Consider the following 23,013-nt stretch of genomic DNA (forward strand, 5'->3'; position numbering starts at 1 on the left):
AAGGTCTCTGGATTTCCTTCTACTTTTAAATGTAAAGCAATTTTTGTTATATATTCTTGTCTATATTTATCACTGGAATTCAGAAAAGGAAGTTAACATTTCCCATAAAGAAAAAAAACAATGCACAGTTTTTGAACTTTTAGAACAAGAAATTCATATGAGATTTCATGCAAAACATTTTCATCCAAACTTAGTACTTCTGAAAGCTGTCTAAAGATCAAGCCCTGCCAATATTGTGTTTACAACTTAACAAACTGTGGGTTGCCATGGAACTGAAGGCAGTTGTATAAGCATAGAGTTGTGTAAGTAGAGGACAAGTCTGACAAAATGGCAGCTGATACATAAGTGCACATGAAGCAAAAGTGTGGAACCGACTTCCTCCATGTGAAAAAAAATGGCACCCTCTGCACTCATCAGTGCTGGAAAGTTGGTCGTGGGCATTTCACAGCAGCGGGCCTCAGGAAGTGATGTGAAAGACAAGCCACATTCCTGACAGCCACCACACAAAGCTGCCACACCATAAAATGGAGAGTGTCAACCAACTCATCAACATGAAGCAGCAAATGGCAGTGACTAAGCTGAAGAACAGCGTTTTGTAAGTGAGAATTTGCTCTATCAATTAATGTTCCTGTATTCTTCATTTCTCTTGCTGTTTCCATGGAAATAAATAGGAGGCACTACTTTTGGAGCAGCCAACGTATGTTCAAACATAGCCCACCTGAAGAATGGCGGCAGACAGCATAAAATACACAGAAAGCAAAGGCAGTACTTAGCAGCTATAGGAATAGCTGCTTGTTATTATGAGCTGGTTTTGCTTTGTTGGATTGTTATTGTGGTTTTTCTTTATTTTTTAATATATGCAAAAGGAAAAAAAAAAAGCAATTCAAAAGATAAATAGCACCTAAAATTGTTTAAATATTTAAAAGCCAGTCTTACAGATTATATCACATTGATTTAATCTGTGGAGAAACATGACCTTACAGATACAAATGCAACCACACACACACACGTAATTACATCTAGATTTGTTTGAGTGTGTCTATGAATAAAAATATAAAAGAATCCTTCATTCTTTGATTATAAGCCATACTGAAATGAATACAATTTCTGAAACACAAAGTTGAAAGCACATAATTAAAAAAATATTTCGAAATAAAACATGACCTTTTTTGTACTGACAAGCACAAAATCACATTCTGAAACAGCAGAAGAGAAGCTCTCATTAATAAAACACATTTGCTACAAACACAGGAACACAGCAATACCTCCAGCAGCAGCTCTCAGAAATTCCAAACTATCGGTAGCAACACCAGCAAAAAGCAAAGGTGCCGTTTTGAAGAGCTACTCTGCCACAATTAATTTCAGATAGGTAAAGGATTGGGGTTTTATTTGACACTTCACAAGGAAGTTAGTTATATAAAGCCAGCTGAGTGACACCGTAAGCAAATACATGCTCCCCCAGAGACATTTACCTTTGCTGAAATCTTTAGGATCCAATGATAAGCTATAACCAGGGAGTGTTTCCAAAAGCAATTTGTAGCAGGCCCTCCAGCCAGGCTCTGGTATGCTGGGTGCAGCACACTGCATTGCTGCGATACGCTTGAAGAAAGCAGACTTGCGGTGAAAACCAATTCGTTCATACAGCTCTGAAAGAATGCTGTAACGCTGGATTTTTTCTTCTTCTGAGAGCTGAAATTGAAAGGGAAAAGAAAATGAAACTGTTTTTTAAAGACAATTTTCAAGCATGTATCTGAGTAACAGGAAAAAAAAAGAAAGAAAAAATGTAATAGGCATCTCCACCACAGAAGGCCATGTTTGCATGTTTGCACACAGCCAGTCATGCCAACCCCTGCCAGGAAATCTTCAGCTTGCTGCTGAAATCCTTCTGAGGAGCAGCTGAAGGAGCTGGGAATGGAGAAGAGGAGGCCCAGGGGAGACCTTATTACTCTATAACTCTATAACTACCTGAAGGGTAGTTATAGTGGATGTTAGGAAACAATACTTCTCTGAAAGAGTGGTCAGGCCGTGGAATGGGCTGCCCAGGGTGGTGGTGGAGTCACCGACCCTGGAGGTGTTCAAGGAATGTTTGGACATTGTGTTGAAGGACATGGTTTAGTGAGAACTGTTGGTGATGGGTGGATGGTTGGACTGGATGATCTTGTAGGTCTTTTCCAACCTTGGTGATTCTGTGAAGAGCTAACAAGAACTGCAAAGATGCTTTTTCTGAACAATTTAGTTAGTTATCAGTACTGTGAAGTGTAAGTCAGAACAGCTACAAATTGCTACAGACTTTCATGTTTTATGGGTGATAATTAGCATGATATACAGGTGCACTATACAAACATAAAAATACACCACTTCCAAAATCTACTGATTTATCAAATTAAATGTTATCACCACTTTGAAAGCAAACCTAAACTCTCAGTATTTATGAGTCCCACAAATCACAAAATATTCAAACTGTCAACAAATGGGGCAGAATTCAGTGAAAGGTTAATCCCCATTAGGTTTCAAGTACAACCAAACTTGGTAAGCCACTGACAATATACACTACTGTAGCTTGCCAATATATCTGCACAAGGCCCACGCAATTGCTCCTTCCCCATTATGAATGAGAATCTTGCTTAGAAATCAGGCAGCCAAGAAGAAACTTCTCTGCAATAAGACTCAAAGCTACCAACTCCTCTATCTCTATAACACCAAAGAGGTTGTGGATGCCCCATCCCTGGAGGCATTCAAGGCCAGGCTGGATGTGGCTCTGGGCAGCCTGGTCTGCTGGTTGGTGACCCTGCACAAAGCAGGGGGGTTGAAACTGGATGTTCATTGTGGTCCTTTTCAATCCAGGCCATTCTATGATTCTACGATCCCAGTGACAAGTGAAGTGAGTTCTCAAAATGGATCAATGGTGACACCTAGTGTACGATACCGAGCATGCACAAAGAAAAGCAATACCATATATTACTAAGAGTTACTCTGCAAAATAATGTTAGCAGCTTCGCGGGCATTTACGAGGACGAAGTTCATAGAAAATATCACTGGTGGACACAAACCAGAATCATTCTTCAAAATGGAAAGCATCAATCTGAATTCTGTGTTTAACGACATAGAACCATACAGGTTGGAAAAGACCACTTAAGTTCACCCAGTCCAGCCATCAATCTATCACCACCATGCTCAATAAACCATGTCCATCACTGCCACATCTACATGCTTCTTGAGAACCTCCATGGACAGTGGCTCCACCACTTCCCTGGGCAGCCGGTTCCAATAACTCCAGGCACTTTCAGGCTCTGAAAGTCAAAAGGTTATAGATATACCAATAACTTTTACAGTAATAATAATGTATTATAAAGCTGCAAAACATTTTTTAGTCACAGAAATGCTGACATCATTACAAAATCATGAGAAAACTGTATTCAAAAGTCACTACTAATTTTTGTGTCAGGGATTTGACACAAAATATGGTCAAAACAGCTTTCGGAGAGCACCATGACCTTATCTGACAGCACCAACCCTGGTAGATCAAAAGATTCAGAGACACAGACGGACTAGCAAATAATTCTGGCAAGCTACAGACAAGTTCTGAAGCTGAAGTTGCTACTACCCTACAGCACAGACTGCACAGTACAAAACCACAGCACAACCATAGGACAGAGCAATCCTGTAACAGCAGCTGTAAAAAGGCAATTGTGGCGAGCTGAAAATGCAGCTGGAAAGAAAATAAGGACATCTTCCACTAGAACAGGTATCCACAAGCCCTGTCCAATGCCCTGAGCATCTGCAGGGTTGGGGCACACACAGCTCCTCGGGGAAGCACATCACCACACTCACAGAGTAGAACTACTGATATCTAAGTGATACCTACTGGTTTGTAGCTTAAAAGCCATTATTCCTTGTCATGTCTTCACACTCCCTGATAAAAGGCCATGATAGCTTTACAGATGGATGTGAAAGCACACTAATTGGAAACAGCTGAGAGGCAACAGATTCTCTTCAAGTTTTTATTTTTACCCTGTTTGAGTAAGTTCTCTGCACTGACACTATTTGTCGCTCAGAGCTACTCACGTTTATTTTTTGCAGTTGCGGGATGCTACGCTTCATTGTCACAACAGAGGCACCAAAATGGTGTTTTCCCTCAGCACAAATAGGTCAGTGTCACCACTCAAGGGCTTAAAAGAAACAAGAAAACAATCCCACACAGATACACCAACTCATTATTTCGGGGATGCAAAATAGCCAACACCTAAAGCAGAGCAGCTTTTCCAGATGATTAATTTTCATTTACTTGTTACAACAAACCAAGTCAGCAACCACAACTGTGAAGGCTGTAGTTCACCATCCAAGTAAAATGAGAAAGCTTTTTATCAGGCTTGATTTAAGGTAAGATTTCAAGAGAGAAGCTTGTTATACGATTTTTGATTATTCCTAACTACATTAAAGTAAACTTTTATAATCTCAGTTCCTTCGTAATTGGCACTTACAATTCATTCTTCATAATTGGATGCAAAGATAAGTCTTAATACCCCGGAGCCCTCTTAAAATCAGAAGACTCATTACATAGTTTTACCAGACTGAGGAGATCAAGTACATTTGGAAAGAAATCAGGTTTCCTCTCCATCAGAAAGGCAGACTTTATTCTGTGTTTTTCTGCTACCTGATATTGGTTGTGCTGATGTTCTACCTACCTGCAAGAGGCAAACAAAGTTCCCTGCTTGTTTTTCTGGTTTACATATACAAAGATTCATCTGCAGGGTCAATAGCTGATGCCATACATCGAAGTAACTTCACGGAAGAAATAAAGAAGAAAGAAACAGAGCAGCTGGCTGGTAAGAGAAGCAGTGAGGTTTCCAGACTGCCCACATTTATTTGTTGTCTCCAATGCAGCAGGTGGCAGAACCAAGGATGCCTTCCCACCATGTTTCCTCTCTACTTGCTTTTCCCAAGGACCTACTCAAACTCGGTTGTTTCTGTTTGTGACAATGGAGCTGTTTGGGGCGAGCTTTCATCAGGACAGGTGCTTCATCCTGACTGGCTGCCAAACTTTGTGCTTCTGTGTAACCTAGCAGCTATTTGAATGCCTTATAGACTTTGACACACACTAAATTTTACTTTTCTTTTTTTTTTTGCTCTTAAATTTACAGCATAATGGGATGGGGGAGGAGAACAAGGGATTCTCTCAATGAAAGTAATTACTTCCATAATAAACACAACACTGCAGCAACACCTGAGCTTGAAGGCCAAGAGAATGACAGTGCAAGAGTGACCAGGGAAACATAACGGCACAGTGGCTTTACAAAAATACTGGCAGCCTATATGAAAGGCTACTGGCCACCAGGAAAAGGGACTACATATTTAAGAAGAAGATCCTTAGCACTGAAAAAATTACATCAGTTTAAGCACTCTGTGACAAAACCCATGATTTATATAAGAGTTTATTAACTAATGAAATTCTCCACTCCTTGGGTTAGAAAAAGTGAGAGCATTTTTAGGTTTAACAATCAAAAGAGACTATTTGCTGGTGAGAATCTAAAAGATGCAATCAGAATTTAACCAGAAGTATTATCTTCAAATTACATCAATTATTCTGCTTCTCTCATTAATTTGTCATCCTGATCTGGGCTTTATCTCAATGCTGAAGACTTTAACTGCTAGTCTCACTAAGCCAGAATGAGAGGAAAAGGAAAAAGCAGTGAGACACCCAACAACTTATAATACACTGTTTCAAGCACAGCCATTTTTGTTAAGCAGTGACAGTGGCATGAGACACTGATACCATCCTGTTTTGTGACGGTACAGACACCTGCTTAGCTGTATGTGAACAAGACCAGCAGAACTCAGCTCTAACTAGAGAGGATCAGGATAATCTCTTCAGGAACTGTGCATAGAGCCAGACTTGTAGCTGCATGAGCACACTGTTCATCTTTCACTACGAAAACCTATTATTGAATATTATCAAGCATTAAAAAGCTGGACTAGTCCTCTAAAGCAAGTACTTACAAAGTCCAGGAACCACCCAAACACTGCTGGTGATTATACATGACAATGTTCAATTCATCCCTGAAACTAAAAGGTCTACACGCACTTTTCTCCCTCACACGTTGCCTCCTGGTCTCACAGTCCCAAATATTTTTTTTCCTCTAAATTCCGTTCTAATTTGGCATTCCCAAACCTGGGACTGCATAACAGAAATGCACTTGAATAGTGATACTGATCATACTCTGAACTGACTCTGCAGCAGACCATTCCTGACTTTCTGATTCACTGAACAAGGTAGACTGAAGAAACAAAAACCCATCACAGGAGGGCTGTCCTAGGCAGCTGTTTTTCCCTAGCACAACAACTCAATGGAATAACAATGGAACATTTTGTCTTCATAAAAAGAGAATCATCAGCAGATTCTCTAATCTCCAAGTCCTCGTATTATTTAATGAGTTCTGAACACCTTCGTAAAGCAGACTCACAGATGTGAAAGCCATAGGAAGTCAGGTCCAAGTGAGAAGCAAGCAGTAGATGGTTTTCACCATCTGTGATACAGAAAATAAACTAGAGTCTCCTAAAAGTGAATGAGTTTCACATTTGAGGGTAATCTTAAGAAGGAACAGAAACTTAACAGGACTTTCTGCACTTACCTGGCGAAGATTGATATAAACTGCATTCTGAAGGAACTCCGAGGCTTCCATGCTCTTTTTCTGTATTGCAAGGACTCTCACTGCCTTCACACAGGCTTCCAGTTCAATAACACCTGCATTCTTGTACTTGAAGAGAGAAAAGCTTAGAGTGTGGTACCTGCTAGATTTGATAAGTACTTCTCAACACATTGATCAGCTGTCACATCTTACAAAAGCCAGACATTCCCTAATGCTAGCGACTATACCATTAAATTATCAACACATGACCAAGTGAAGATTAAGGTGTCACCTAAAAACGTTACTGTGCAAAACAACCCTTTTCAGCCTCTTCACTCACACTTATTATTTTGAGATGCTGCAGCGTTTCACGTCTTAGAGTTCAGATAAGTACAAAAGTTGGGAATATTGGTATCATTTTGGATAACCTCAGAAACATGGGGAATTAAGGTGCAGGTTTGTAACAAAGTGATAATTTCTACCTGCATGATACAATAACTACATAAACTGAGAGCTTATTTGTTATTTGCAAGTGAAGTTGTAGAGAGGCAAAGTTATTATTTATGATCATTATGGGTATTATTATAATGAAAATATGTATACCCTGATCAAGTTATCCTTGTAAAGAAATCACATCCTCTCTAGATGAGCAACTTGCCTTCATGATAACATGAAAAGCCTAACGTATGCTTGAGAATTACTGTCCTACTGGCAGTAGAACTTCTAAGCACAAATTAGCTCACAGACACAAATCATATTGTTTCATTCAGATAATTTCCCTTCAGTACGAGCGTGGAAATGACATTTCCTGTTCACACAGCTTCACTGAAAGATACTTTATATATCAAATAATAATTGGAAGGAAAAAAGGGATTAAAGGATAAATAACTGCATGGTAACACAATAAAATTTGGCTTTAGTTTTGACAAGGATTTTAAGCCACTTGTCACAGCAAGAAATTATTTTCCCTCCATATTATCAAAGCAAACATGAAGCTGTTTTACTATCTTACACTCTGAACACCTGCACAAATCCTGAAAAGAAAATTCCTGTAGAGATGAAGGTGACTTAATTTCTGTAAATCCTCATTTCTGTTTGTCCTTTGCATTTTCTCCAATGACCCCACTTCTCCCCCTGCACTAAAAGCCACCTTCCCTGAACCCTCTTATAAAACCATATCCAGACTTAGCAACCTGTTCAGACATTCCCTGAATTCCTGCAGAGACCCCTCCAGCAGCCACAGCAAATAAGCATCCAGCTCAAACAGTGCATGAAAGCATCAATTTGCTGATGTGTGTAATAAAGGCTGCAAATACAACTAGTGATTAATAAACCTTCAACACACATATGGTACTTCTTCTTAAGAGTGCTTTAAAAATTTAAGACAATCCAAAAGTTCCAGGTATAAGCCAGCATTATAAATAGCTCCCTAAGCACGCTGCTGTTTCAGGTACCACCTCTAACCAAAGTCTGCAGATATCCCAACTGCACTCAGTGCAGCAGCACAAATTATTCCCATTTATTCCATTATCGTGTTTTAAAAATTATAATTCATGTGCTCTAGCAGCTGAACCTACAAGTACAGCACTTATTTACAAGGATTTCAGTGACATTTCAAAGCTGAGCAGGAATACCTTGCCATAGTAAGAAATGGCTTCCTTATATTTATCGATGATGTCTTCAGGGCTAAGGCAATTCTTGGCACGTCCAATCTCAGCACTGGTATCTGCATTTATGCCATTTGAAGTCAATGCACCTAGAACAGAATATGGTAAGAAATGAGCAGAAGGGCTTTGTCTGAGTATTAAATATATCAGAAAATAGAAAAAAAAAAAACCTGGGCTATGCTGCAGGTTTAAGCAGATCATACACAAAGAACCTGCCCTACCCAGCAAATACTGGCTCTGCTTCACTGTTTTCCTACACCACATGAAAGTGCAAAAATAAAATTAAATAAAAATCAATCATAAATCAGTAAAACAAGATAACAAAAACAAAACAAGGGACAAAACCCTCAATCTTTTATAGTTACTCAAATATTTACAAATAAAAGGGTTTTTTTTCTAACTTAATGATCTAAATCTCCTCCAATCATTTAAAACAAATCCTTCCCTATGTCCAAACTCAGAAAACCAAGTGTTACAGCGTAACTAAAGGTCACCAAATCTGAGCCTTCTACATTAATAAAAACAATTTCCTGGGGCTCAAGCAAAATAGTACGAATTTGCTCTTCTTATACAGGAAAGAAGGACGGAGATGGAGAGAGTCTTTATATTTACAGGGTATGAGAATTTGAAATAGAGGCCAAGGAAATCTGGGTATTATGAAGTACATGAAAATTTTATTTCTATAACTCAATTTTATTGCAGAGTTAATAATATTGGAAACACACATCAAAGGTTTAGGAACACTCTGTATCTCTTTACATGGGACTTAATATCCAGCATTACATGCCTCGATTTATACAGGAATTGACTTCTCCAGGTGGATAACTGCTAAGAAATGTTCCTGTCTCAGAGCTGAACCCAGCTCTCAACAGACAGAGAAAAGTACCATGAAGATACCTTCCACTCAGTCTGTATATTCAGATACATGTTACTTCATACGCTCAAACACTAAAGTACTTTCTCCTATGCCTGTCAACATTGGAATGATTATACCACAGGCATCTGCAGATGAACACTTTCAGGTGTTTTACAGAAGCTAACAGCAAAATCTTTGTTCACGATGATTCAAGATTTATAGCTAAAACCTGAAGCCTCAGGAATCTGTACTGGCTTTGGCAAGTGGCAGTAATTACACAAACGCAAAACAAATACAAGTAATCACAAGAAAATAATTTGGAAACATGCATGAAAATAATGTACCTGGATCAATGAGAACTTCTTGTGCCCCTAAAAGGAGGAACAAAAATGATTCTTTTTCAGCCTTCAAATATAGCCAACAAAATAAGCTCTTACAGTGTTTCACAACGATCAGCAGGCTTGAATGAAATCATAGAGCCCATTAAAATCATCACTGCTATTTTGATGGACTACCAATTATGTATCAAGTGGTCACCACATGGTAAATCTCTTTTTGTTAAAAAAAAAGCAAATGTAGAAGTACCATCAACTTGCAATGAGCTACAAACAGGTCAAGAAAAACTGAATCATTTTCACTGTACACTTTAAAGCCAACTTCCTTTTCTCATGTCTTGCTTTAGATGGCAAGTTTTTGTCACAGTCCACTTCTATTCTGATTTCAGGTCCTACAGTGCTTAAATCTCCATTAAATCCACACAGTACTCTACAAGAATTTTTGAAGAGCTGTATCCAACACATCCCTTCTGATTACCATCACAGAGGGTGGTGGCACACAGGAACACGTTGTGGATGCCCCCTCCTTGGAGGCATTCAAGGCCAGGCTGGATGTGGCTCTGGGCAGCCTGGTCTGGTGGCTGGTGACCCTGCACATAGCAGGGGGGTTGAAACTGGACGATCACTGTGGTCCTTTTCAACCCAGGCCATTCTATGATTCTATGACTGTCATGAATTTCACACCATTGAATTTTCTAATTAATGGAGTAAAGCCAACAATTGAGGGTTAAGCATCCTAAAAACAATGCTTTATGAGAAAGGCGGGACCTCCCTTCAATTCATTTACTTAATCTCCAAACTAACGAAGTAGAGATTTAGAGCCAAATCAACAGGATACTCCAAAACTCCACTCATGTTTCCTAATTCTGCTTGGAGGAGCAGGGAGGTCAGGTGTTTAGAGCACAGTACTGCTAACAAAACATAGCAAAACATCTGGTAAGCTCTTCATTCTCTTCTGAACAAACTGTTCCTATCAAAAGAGCTTAAAAAAAAAGCCGAAGGGTGAATCAACCCCAACCAGACAATATTCTGATGTCTACAAAACCTCCCAAGTATGTATTAAAAGTATTTCAATTTGCCTTAGTCGGGGAAAATAAAAACCACTAACGTCGCCCTCCTGAGGGTTTAGTTTATATTATAGAAGGAACGACAATATTAATGCTTCTCTCTCCAGAGATGTTTTTGACATGCTTTAAAGCAGTTAAACACAATGGTTTGTTTGAGCAGCCAGGCCAAAAGTTGGTGTTTATAATGGAAAAATGCCAAATTGTTGAAGTCCTGTGAGATTCACAACAAAAACACTTCTCTTGACCACATCTGGGCACAAGATAGTCCCAAGAAACCCCGTGATGGCAAGGCTGATGTACAGGCACAAGAAGAGGTGCAATTCCAGGCACATCCGTAAGCAATAAAGACAACTAATACATCTATATTCCTTAGAAGTAGGCATAAGTTGAATGCGCATACATCACGTTCTGATTTGCCTAAATTTTGGAAATCCCTTTTTGCATCCAGCCTGATCCCTCTAACAACTTAGATTATAAACAAGGGCGTAGCTCAGAGATTTTCAGGTATTGTAAAGAAATTTACAGAGAGCTGTAAAGGGAAAAGACATAAGAACAGATGCTGTATGACTAAACAGAGTTCAGAATCTCACATCTGATTTGTTACCTTCTTGAGTAACAAGGAGGACCCATTAGAAATGAACAGATTGCAACACATACTGTTAAAGATTTGATGAAAGATGGAGACTAATAACTGTGAAGTTTTATCCTAACGGGCAAATATAAATGCACTATCAGTCATGGGACCAAATGGACAGGGTTTAACACCTTGACATTATCTCTCAAGTTTGCATTCTCTCCCTAAATGAGGTAACTTTTATTCTCCAGTTCATTACCTGGTGTCAGTACATACAGTATGTACTACAGATCATAGATTAATAAAGATGGGTGGAGCTGTTTAAAAGGAATTCAATCTGACTGCACATCACACATGGGTACTTCGACCGGCAATTAAACCCAGAGTCTGTTTCAGTACCGTGGAGGACTGTAAACACATACAAATATGTAACAAATATACAAACAGCTCTGCTGGGTGAGACCAAAGCCCTGTCTCACCATCCTCTCTCTGACCAAGCATGTAGAAACAATGCAATTTATTACCATATTTCACTTTGCCTTCAGTAAAATTTAATCAGAGTGGACAGAGCTGCCCAGGAGCATTTACTCTCTTGATGGGTTTCACAGGCTGCTCATTAAATCACCCTAACAGACTGAGGGATGTAACTGTCTACCGTCATATGGTTTATAGAATGCACGGGAAGAGCACCCTGGGATTGTGGAATACTTCTCATGGGATACACAGGAGATTAACCACCAGCAGGGAGAAGGAGGAATGAAGGCAGAATAAGGAGGAACAAATATAGAAAGGTAAGGCCAGGTTGGATGGGGTCCTGGGCAACCTGATCTAGTAAACATGGAAATCTGGTGGCCCTGCCAGGCAGGGGGCTCGGAGCTTCATGACCCTTGAGGTCCATTCCAACTCGGGCCATTCTGTGATTCCATGATCTGTGATAAGGGGAATGTGTATCCGTGTGTGTGGAGGTCTGAGTACAAACAACTGGAATGGGGCTCTGAGTCCCACTGCTTGGAATAAAAGTCAGATTCCTTGCTTACCTGGTCGGTGCCTGTTGCCTGCCTCAGCAGAAAGAGAGCCTCCTTGTGCCCTACGAGATCCGACTTTACCTCCGGTCCCACCAGGGTAATGATAGATGACTGATGCTGAACATAACCCCTCAAGAGCAGCTGAAAGGAAAAACACAAAATAACCCAGCAGATTAGTAAAGATACTCTCAAGAAGTGAAGTATCACGTAGAAGCATCTATTTACATGAATATGAGGTATGCTTCAGTTAGAGATGTAGGCAGTGGAAAAGGCTGAGATAGTCAACGTCCTTTTTATCTCTGATCGCGCAGATAACATTTATCCTCAGGCTCCTCGAGTCCCCATGCCTACTAGTATAATCTGTAGGAATAAGTGCTATCCACAGTAGAGGAAGAAAGGCATCCAAAGTACTTAACCCAATTAGACACAAATCCACAAAACCCATTAGGATGCTCCTGAGGATGCAGGCAGCTGGCCAATCTCATTGTGAAACCACTGTCATAAAATCACAGGGTTGGAAAGGACCTACAAGATCGTCTAGTCCAGCTGTCCTCCCATTACCACTGCTACCACAAGCTACTAAACCACATCTCATAGCTCGTCATCCTGACGCATCTTGAACACTGCCAGTGATTGCAACTTCACCACCTCCCTGGGCAGCCATTCCAGTGCCTGACCACTCTCTGAGAGAAAAAGTTTTTCCTTATGTCTAATCTAAACCTTCCTTGGTACAACATGCGGCCATTTCCTCAGGTCTAACATGGCCTTAAACACCTACAGGGACAAGGCATCCACAACCTCTCTGGGCATCCCATGCCAGCACCTCACCACTCTCTCTATAGAGAACATCCCCCTGCTATCCAACCTAAATCTTCCCTCCTTCAACTTAAAACCATTTCTCCTTGTCTTGCTGTTATCTACCCTTTCAAAGAGTTGACTCCCCTTCTGTTTATAGGCCACCTTCAGGTACTGAAAGGCTGCAACAGTAAAGTAAAAATAGAAGGAAGGCGTTAAGTTAAACACTTGTGGTTTTTGCAGATGTAAAGGCAAAAGAAATTTAATAACAGTTGACCGTAGGTACCGGCAGGAAAGATTTTGCAATCATCTGTATGCTTCACTGAAAAAAAGGAAACATTTTCCAAAGAAGTTACTTAATCAATTAAACTCACCTCCGAGCCACAGGAAGTCATTTACGGAGCGCAGAAGTTCCACGGCCATGTGATAATGCACCAAGGAATCTTGTAACATCCCAGCCTGTAAACACAGGTCACCAACGTGCTTCCGCATCCGGCCTTGGCAGCGTTTCTTATAATGTCTGCAAAATGAAGGATGCAATATGAAGTTATTTCCAAGAAACAACTATCTGAAATAATGAACATCTCAAGTCAATTTTCTTTCCTCTTTAATAATAGATTAACATTACTGTACTCTGCTTCTCTGAGCAAGCATCCAGTGTAAATTCTAAGCAACACAATATGCAAAAGTAAAAAAAAAAACAGCATTTGGAGGAGATACTGAAAAGAAAAATGCATTGCATATTCTGGCTATATAGCATTTATATACACATAGTTAGATATAATGACCACCCTTCAGTGCACCTGAACAGCCTCACCTACATTAAAGAAACACCAGCTTTTTAGAAATGTTATGCTTCATGGACAAAGAACACGTTAAAGCCACAATTAGCAATATAACTAAGTCTTCAGTTCCTTTCCATTTGCGTCCTATTCCACATTTAACAGGCTCAGTACAACCACTGCTACTTCAGGCAAGGACACACAGCGTTTCACCTGCTACTCCTTTTTCATTTGTTCAAATAAAATCTGACCCACCATCAGCAATACAATTTCCTTCCTTTCCCAAGCAAAACACCAATGCAGCCTTACTGAAAATTTGTTTATGCTTTGTAGACTAGAGAGGCAATCGTGACACAGATCAATGCAATAAAGACACAAACCTCACTACTTTATTATTCTTATATAGTAAGTTGCAGCCAAAGAAATATAACAGATGTGATGTGGGACATACTAAACTTGCAAAGCATCTCATGATTTAAGACACTCATGCCCCGTCCCTGGAGGTGTTCAAGGCCAGGTTGGATGGGGCCCTGGGCAGCCTGGTCTAGTATTAGATGTGGGGGTTGGTGGCCCTGCCTGTGACTGGGGGGTTGGAGCTTTGTGATCCTTGAGGTCCTTTCCAACCCAAGCCATTCTGTGATTCAGGAGAGCTCAGTCATCATTCAGAGCAATGCTACTCTTTCTTGAGTCTTATCAGCAACCCTTCACATCTCCCCTTCAGCAGCCATATTCTCTAGCAGGAATACCCCTGCTCTACCTCACACTATATCTCTCCAACAGCATCTTTACGATCTAATAATGCCTTCCAAGTATATGAATATACAAATATATGCCTACGCATGACATATAATTTCACGTTCCAAAATTCACATCAAGGAAAAGAAGTCTTTTTACGTTTAGACAGTAGACTGAAACACAAGGAAGCTTCCTGAGAATGAAGTTTTAATTGAAGGAACTGCTGTGGATGTTGTTCTTTGTCATAAGACAGGAGTCTCTCTGAACAACCTAGATATCATGGGCTTCCAAAGATATAAAGGACCAAAAGAAGGCTGAGAGGGGACTTGATCCAGGTTTATAGATACTGAGGTGTGAAGCATGTGGTGTGTCTTTTTCAGTAGTGCAGTGGGGATGGCTAGGGGTAATGGGATAAGTACAGCTAGGAATTCCGCATCAAATGTGCGGGAGAACTTCCTTTACAGTGAGGGTTGCAGGAGCACTTGAACAGGCTGCCAGGGGAGGTGGTGGAGTCTCCTTCTCTGGAGATATTTAAGACCAACTGGAGCTCCTGTGTGCATGTGTAGGGAGCCTGCTTTGGCCAGGGGGGTTGGACTCGATGATCTCTAAGAGGTCCTTCCAAACCCCTACAATTCTGTGATTTGTGAATTCTTGAATGATGAAGAAATTTACCTCTAACTCATTTCATGTAAGGATATGGAAACTGTGCTCTCACAAAGTCACACAAGGAATTCCCACTGTTTTTCAGTTAGTGCAAGTATGTCCAAAAAAGATAAAATGGGTAGACTTCGATAAAGTTAAACCCCACCTTCACAGACAGAAAAACTCAATTCATTTGGTATTTGGAATGCTTGCTTCAGAAAAAAACTCATGTCTACAACATCAGGTGATTAAGATGATCAGAGGGCTGGAGCACCTCTCCTATGAGGAATGGTTGAGGGAACTGGGATTGTTTAGCTTGGAGAAGAGAAGGCTCCAGGGAGACCCCATTGTGGCCTTCCAGTATTTAAAGGGAGCATGTAAACAAGAGGGGGAATGGCTGTGTATGAGAGTGGATAGTGATAGGACAAGGGGAATGGTTTTTAAAAACTGAGAGGGGGAGGTTCAGGTTTAGATATCAGGAGGAAGTTTTTCACTCAGAGGGTGGTGATGCACTCGGCAAAGGTTGCCAAGAAGGATGAGAATGCTCATCCCTGGAGTCATTCAAGGCCAGGCTGGATGTGGCTCTGGGCAGCCTGGTCTGGTGGTTGGTGACCCTGCACACAGAGGGGTTTAAACTCAATGACCACCATGGTCCTTTTCAACCCAGTTCATTCTATGATTCTGTGATTAAAGGCATGATGAAGCAATATAGAGTTTCTTCAATCCATACGGGCTACAAATTTAATGGGAAAAAAAAAAAAAAAAGTATACAGGCACGTTTATCTCAGCATGGAATTCCAAAATGAATAATCATTGTAACATTCAGCTGGCTATGCTTCACAGCTTTACCTGAAGGATCAGGCCACAAAGCTGAAAGCAGCATACAGATATCTTCTCTCTCTAGTTTCATTTAGTCTAAGACATTGGTTAATTATTTTGGCTCTTTGCAGCTTAGATCTGTCTGATGACAGGATGTTCACACACATAATGGCTACTCTGTCCATCAGGTTCTTCTCATACCCCAGTGACAAAAGGCATTTCTCCTTTGTCCAGAAGATCATTTAAGGCAGACTTAGCAAAGCCACTCCTGTATCTCACACAATGACACCATAAAAAGCCTTTCCTGAACTATCCTCAAAGAAAGTCATGCCCTGTGAGACAGGACCACACATGGAAAATATCAGCAATCCAAGCCCACCTCCAGAGCCCATAAATACAGCTGAGCACAAAAGGAATTTTCAGTCTTATTGTCAGAAGTACTTTGCTTGTGTTCGTCTGGTACTTAACATACACTTCACTCTTCAAAATGACACTGACCATCAGCAGCAGTAACCACAACTACTGCCTGAAAGTAGAGGACAGTGAACCTGGCCTGAGAGCCAGACAGCACTACTCATTTCCAGTTCTAATGCATTTGCTATATAGGATGTATGTTTCCCCCTTCATCCCCATTCTAAGATGCCAGGATCGTTTTTATACAAAAATTTCAAGACAGAATTTATTTCCACTACAAACCATCCCACAGTGACTTTGAAGCACTTCCTGAATCCTCAATATTTCAGAATGGCTCAGTTTAAAAAACAAGAAACATGCAAAATGAATTTGCAAAACTCATGCAGAATGCTTCAACGAAAACTTCCATCCAATTCCGCCGATTCCAATTAGCATGCACAACTACAGACATCACCGATCATAACATTAATCCCACTTCAAACACAGCAGCATTTCATCGACTGCCAGAAGGTCTGAATTTGGAAACCAAACACAGGCAGCAACAGCTTCATGGCTTTGGAGTTTAAAAGACAAAGCAGATTCCGTTGGCTTGCAGCCGCCTAAGCGCACTATGTGTGTCCTACAACAAAAAATCAGCTACCAAATACAATTGCCAAATGTGCCAAAAAGGGTCAACGACAGTCGTAAGGTTCCAGGCAGCGACTGTTTGTGTGTGTACTGAAAAACAAAGAGAAAAAGCGACACTAAACTATGCGATGAAGGCAGAGTGGAGAGGCGGTGTATGGAGGAAAGCTAACTATTTGGAAACATACGCGGTCACAGCCTACCTTTTTAGACCCAACAACAAACTCACAGGGCAGTATGAGAGGAGGAGGAAAAGAAAGGAACAAAAGAAAAATTAGAAAGACAGAACAGAAATAAACAGCCACAAACACATCCTGAGATATCACACGGTCTGACGAGTCAGTAAAATCCCATCTACGCAGTATAGAGAAACGCACACCCAGTAACCTTCTCACCACTCAGTTGTATTAAAGGGATCCCTTACCAGCATTAAAAAAGATACCAGAACAGAAACTGATGTTAAAAACATGCTCTTGATGTACAAACTGCATCTAAAAGACACTGATTGCGTTACATTGATTATGAAATTGCATGGTAAATATTAATTTTTGGTAGTAATGTTAATCTTACCAACTGAATATCGATCCTATCTATTGAGTTTTGACCATAAATATTAACCTCAATATTTCACAGTAAATCACAGAAGAAAAGCCTATTTTAAGAGATTGGGTAGTTTTAAATAGTCTTCATGCGATCTTCATGTATGCATATGTAATTTCTTAAGATATTTTCTCTCAATATACATAACTGCCTTCTCAAGAGAAGCTGCTTCATTTGCTTGTCTATTATTTTCACACACAGCCCATGCATTGAGGCAAGCATCATTCCTCACTGAACAGACTTACACAATGGAGCATCTTGCAAAGACACAAACTGGACTGAAGAAGGTCCTCTCTAACCCTGCATCTCTGTATTTCCACTTACTGCAATACGTCCCCCTTAATCAGGGAACCTGTTGCTGCTAAACAGAATGTGTTACAACATTTCAGGCCAATAAATGAAATAATAAATATCCTAGCATTACACATCTAAAGAGTTCGGCTTTAATTTGGTTCCGCAAACTGACCATAGTTCAACCCACTTCATAGACCTGAATTTCCATTTACAGAAGCCAGAAGACACTGTGCTGTGTGAAAGGTGCCTGCACAGAGAAGCTCATGTACACAACGCATATCTACTTCTCTCAGTGAAGGACAACTCTTTTTTCAGCTCTTATAACAAATATAGCAACTCCACAGTAAAACAAAAGCTAAAATATACTCTCTAAAACCAAAGGAAAAGTTTAGGATATTTATTTTCTCAAAACAGAGAAGTACATCAAGCACTTAATTAAAGTATATCACTAGGAGAGTGGTTAGGCCCTGGAACAGGCTGCCCAGGGAGGTTGTGGATGCCCCGTCCTTGGAGGTGTTCAAGACCAGGTTGGACGGGGCCCTGGGCAACCTGATCTAGTAAAGGTGTATGTTTGGTGGCCCTGCCAGGCAGGGGGGTTGGAACTACATGATCCTTGAGGTCCCTTCCAACCCGGGTCATCCTGTGATTCTGTGATCCATTGATTGAGCCTTAATGAAAAGCTATTTCAGAGACATAATCAAACAACATAACTGAGACTCCAGCAAAGACTTCTGGCAAACTGGAACACGGAATCTTGGTGATTAAGTTGGCACATTCATTCAAAATGCATCCTAACGAAAGCTAAGATCCTAAAAGGGGTCACCTCGTTTACAAAATGTTGCTGCCCACATTGAGTACAACAAACAGTAACAACAATTAACACTACCAATAAAAGTTGGGTGTTGTATATTAGGAGGAAATTCTTTACTGTGAAGGTGAGACACTGGAACAGGTTGCCCAGAGAAGTAGTGAATGTGCCCTCCATGGAAGCATTCAAGGCCAGGCTGGATGGGGCTGTGAGCAACCTGGTCTAGAGGGAGGTGTCCCTGCCTACAGCAGGAGGGTTTAACAAGATGATCTTCAAGGTCCCTTCCAACCCAAACCCTTCTGTGATTCTAACTAATCAGAACACCCAGAGAGTAGGTAGTGTAGGGGACAACATGGGCTAATGAGTTAGAGCAAGTTCAGCTCTGTCAACTTGCTCCAGAGGCCCTGGAGCTGAATAGAAGGGTGCTGCTGGTCCTTCAATGTGGATGTGAAAGGTATCATTTTCATGCATGCTATGTATCCTGATAGGACTTGCACTCCTCTCTCTTCCTTGAGATCAAAGGAAGAAAGATGGTTGATTCCAACCTCTGGATGTGACTTCAGGTAGTGGAGCCAAACAAACTTCACATCTACCTACAGGCAAAAGCCACAAATATTAATCCCTAACACCAGAACTATGTAATGCACGGATCTGAAAGTTGAGTGAGCATGTGATTAAGGGAAGATGTGATGGGAGGAGGAAAAAAAACATTATAACACAGGCAAAACCAATGTTCTTCTGACAACTGTGAGATAATATGATGGATCAAAACTATCACATAATAAAAATGAAGGATGGGGAAAGATGCTGAAATTAAGAAACCCAGATAAAAAGATATAAAATTAACAGATGTAAACTGAATGTTGTTAATTACACTGTGTATTTACAAACCCTTTGAATCCTCCCTCAAAAACTCTCATTACAACAGAATCTGCCCAGCNATAAGTTATTTAAATGCATCGACAAACTGCAAGCATCACATGAAGTCAGACCACAAGAATTAAATTCTCTTGAACGGCAGCAGATTCATACAAGAAGATGTGAGCACAACATTTACTGCAGCAAAGCACACTTTGTCTTGTTCTAGCTGCTTACCTACTGTCTGTGTCCAGCCCTACAAAATCCTTCTTCTCAAAAGGAACACAGAGCAGCGGGATCTTGTCTCCAGACTTATCAGTGGCTCTGTCAAGCCGCTTGCACTCCAACACAATGAAGAGGGATTCGATGAAATCCTCTATTCTCTTCTCCACTGTTTCACACTCATCATAACTGGGGTAAAACGCCACGTCTGTGCGGGGCTGCTCCGCGATCTCTCCTTGAAGGCCAAAGACAAACAGCCGGGAATCATACAGCGAAGAGCCGTACATTTCCTTCTGAAGATGGAACTTTTCAAACGTCTGAGGCCAGTCCTTGGCAGAAGAACAGTCTGTTATAGTTATCAGCCCCACGACCTTGCGGTGCGTCTGAAAATCCCCCCATTCGTTGTTCTCCGGGGGATAATGGTGCCTGTAGCGGATGTACAGCACGCGCTGAGAGTCGCGCACGTTGACTTGGCTGACGGCTGAAATCCGCTTGTAGATCCTAAAGAAACTCTCTTCTGGTACGATGCCGATGGGCTGGACCACCACCAGGAGGGTCTGATGATCCTCAGCGCACTGCATGTAGTCAGGAACACTCATTTTGCACCAACTGCAGGCTAGTAAGAGATAAACATGTATTATTTAACACTCAGAAGCACACACAGTCGCTGAATAAAGGCTGGACTTTATCATAAAGATCATAGAATTATCTGAACTGGATGGGGACCCTTAAAGGTCACCTCATCCAACTCCCCTGCAATGAACACGGACATCTACAGCTCCATCAGGGTGCTCAGAGCTCCATCCAGCCTAATCCCAAACACTGTATATTATATGCTGCTTTAAAAAAAAAGAAACACCTGTGCATTTGCTTTTTTGCAGCCAGATCGTTTCACACAGGCGCAAGGTGAAAGCCAATGCAGCACACGGGACAGCACTCTGCTAATGGGGCCACGAGGAAACGCTTAACTCCTTAGTACAGACTTCCCTGCAATCAGCTTCCTGAGGAGGAACACAGCCCTGTGTGCAGCGGGATGTGGGCTACCCAACAGCCACACTTCACACAGCCTAAGGACCAGGAAAATCACAGAATCACAGAATGACCCGGGTTGGAAGGGACCTCAAGGATCATGTAGTTCCAACCCCCCTGCCTAGCAAGGCCACCAAATACACACCTTTACTACATCAGGTTGCCCAGGGCCCGGTCCAAAGTACTTATTACTGAGAATAAAGTGGTTATTTCCTCAAAGATCAGCAGAAGGACCATAAATTTCAATATCTGGGATTCCTTTCCCCTTGAGCTACCTAAAACTGCATTTCTGTGGCTGTGCCCGAGCCCTGCACTACTCCATACACCTCAACCACAGGGATCTGCCGGCTCCAGAGCTGCACCCACCACCAGCAACGAGCAGCACAGCTTCCAGCTGGCACCACACCAACAAGGAAAGAGGCTAAAACCCATTCAGTCAACAGAAAGAAAGCGTTTTGCTGGGCGACCCGCCGCTTCCCACCCCGCACCCCGTAAAGAAAAGGGGCTGAGGGGCAGCGTGAGGTGAAGGAGGGATGTCCCAGGGGTTGGGAAAGGGAGAGAAGCACAACGGCCTCAGGATGGGGAGCGGAGGGACGCACTCACAGCCGGGACAGGAGCCGGAACTGACGGCAATGGGCGCCCGCGGGGCGGAGCATGCGCGGGGCGGCAGCGCTGTGGTGGCTGCGTTCCCCTCATGTGGTGGTGTTCGATTAGGAGAGGGTCTAAATTACTGCGTTTACTATTATACAGGCAGTGCAAAAAAAGACTGCGGACTCATTTATTGATGGGTAATTAGTGGGAGTGGGGCAGTCCCCGCCAACTTTACAGAGATTGAAAAATTACGAGCTTTGAGGTGATAATTAATAGGGAGATGCCTCAGAGCTCACAATAAGATGTGGGCACCGCAGTACAGAAAGGAGATGGAGGTGCTGGGGCAGGTCCAGAGAAGGGCAACGAGGCCTTCAGAGTTGCCTTCAGATGAGTTTCAGATTGAGCAGTTCTGGGGATGCCAGGCAGAATGTGAAGCTACACAGGAAGGCGAGTCGGGTGTGTTCCAACATGGCCAAATATTCTATTATTCCAGCTGTAAATTGGAGTAGTTGATGTTTTATTGTCTCTAGGAGATAATCAGATTGTGACTCTGTAAACACAACAGTGTAGAGCTTTGACATTGCCATTAAGCTACTCAATCTCCTGGTTGAATTCATTCCAAGTGGTGGAGAAACTGAGAAGATGCTTAAATATGTATCTCGCTGTCATAGTAATGTCAACTGTTTCCACAAGGTGTCACAAGACTACAAGGATCAAACAAACTGAGCCTGATCGATACATATACAGCATCATTGTACATAACACTTCACTTTGGATATAATCTACAGAGTGATTTCACCAGTGTTGTACTCTGAAGTGAATCACGCAGTCCAAGAGGTTTTGATTGCTGTTGCTTAACTGTCAAAGTTGTCTCCAGATACGGTGATGCTGGACCCAAAGCCAATGAACAAATATATATTGTTGTGCTATCGCTGTATTAAGTTGCTGACAACTGTTGAAGGTGCCACATTTTACCCAACAAGTTGTGCACCCATCCAAACCACAGGCTGTGCAAGACATTGCTGACCATACCCACAGCCATTCCCCATCCACCTGCAGCTCAACACAGAGTGTAGGTGCTACATATATGTGGAATGCATTCATAAAGTCACCACCGCCATCATTACTTCATAGTTTACTTATGCTCTCCACACCCAGCACGCCTACAAGCGCCAGGATACCAGACAGCGCTCCCTGCTATTGGGCTGCAGCAGCTTAATGAGGCGTTTAGCAACCTGTGATTACACTCATGACTCTGTAGCCGCTGGCCTCTACTTGGATTATATTTAGGAAGCGCCTATTTGCCATTATAAACGAGTTCCAGGCGCTCAAGCAGTATGAGACCCTTGGTTGCGGGGTGACCTCATTGCAGCCTTTCAATACCTGAAGGGAACTGACTCCCAGGAGGGGAGTAAACTCTTCGAAAGGGCTGACAATAGCAGGACATGGGGAAATGGTTTTAAGTTAAAAGAGGGAAGATTTAGGTTGGACGTTAGGGGGAAGTTCTTCACTAGGAGAGTGGTTAGACCCTGGAACAGGCTGCCCTGGGAGGTTGTGGATGCCCCGTCCTTGGAGGTGTTCAAGACCAGGTTGGACGGGGCCCTGGGCAACCTGATCTAGTAAAGGTGTATGTTTGGTGGCCCTGCTGGG

General features: G+C 41.8%; 1 protein-coding gene across 6 annotated transcripts in view; it reads right to left on the reverse strand.

Annotated features, from left to right (window-relative positions):
* The window catches only part of TRAPPC9 (trafficking protein particle complex 9), a 407,093-nt gene extending 385,636 nt beyond the window's left edge, over nucleotides 1-21,457 (reverse strand). The window contains exons 1-9 of one of the 6 annotated variants that reach the window (XM_015856396.2): nucleotides 21,376-21,457; nucleotides 19,759-20,359; nucleotides 17,165-17,185; nucleotides 13,320-13,465; nucleotides 12,163-12,291; nucleotides 9,494-9,520; nucleotides 8,261-8,382; nucleotides 6,630-6,755; nucleotides 1,473-1,689 (exon numbers count right to left, since the gene is read on the reverse strand). In XM_015856396.2, the coding sequence (XP_015711882.1) occupies nucleotides 1,473-1,689; nucleotides 6,630-6,755; nucleotides 8,261-8,382; nucleotides 9,494-9,520; nucleotides 12,163-12,291; nucleotides 13,320-13,465; nucleotides 17,165-17,185; nucleotides 19,759-20,342 (1,372 nt within the window). In that variant the 5' untranslated portion in view covers nucleotides 20,343-20,359; nucleotides 21,376-21,457. Of the gene's footprint in view, nucleotides 1-1,472; nucleotides 1,690-6,629; nucleotides 6,756-8,260; nucleotides 8,383-9,493; nucleotides 9,521-12,162; nucleotides 12,292-13,319; nucleotides 13,466-17,164; nucleotides 17,186-19,758; nucleotides 20,360-20,602; nucleotides 20,819-21,375 lie in introns of those variants that run through there. The other 5 variants (XM_015856397.2, XM_032442918.1, XM_032442915.1 and 2 more) reach the window with 5 other exon arrangements.
* Between the last annotated feature and the right edge of the window lie 1,556 nt (nucleotides 21,458-23,013).

This window comes from Coturnix japonica, chromosome 2 (genome assembly GCF_001577835.2).
Source record: "Coturnix japonica isolate 7356 chromosome 2, Coturnix japonica 2.1, whole genome shotgun sequence".
In the NCBI taxonomy this organism is placed as follows: Eukaryota; Metazoa; Chordata; class Aves; order Galliformes; family Phasianidae; genus Coturnix; species Coturnix japonica.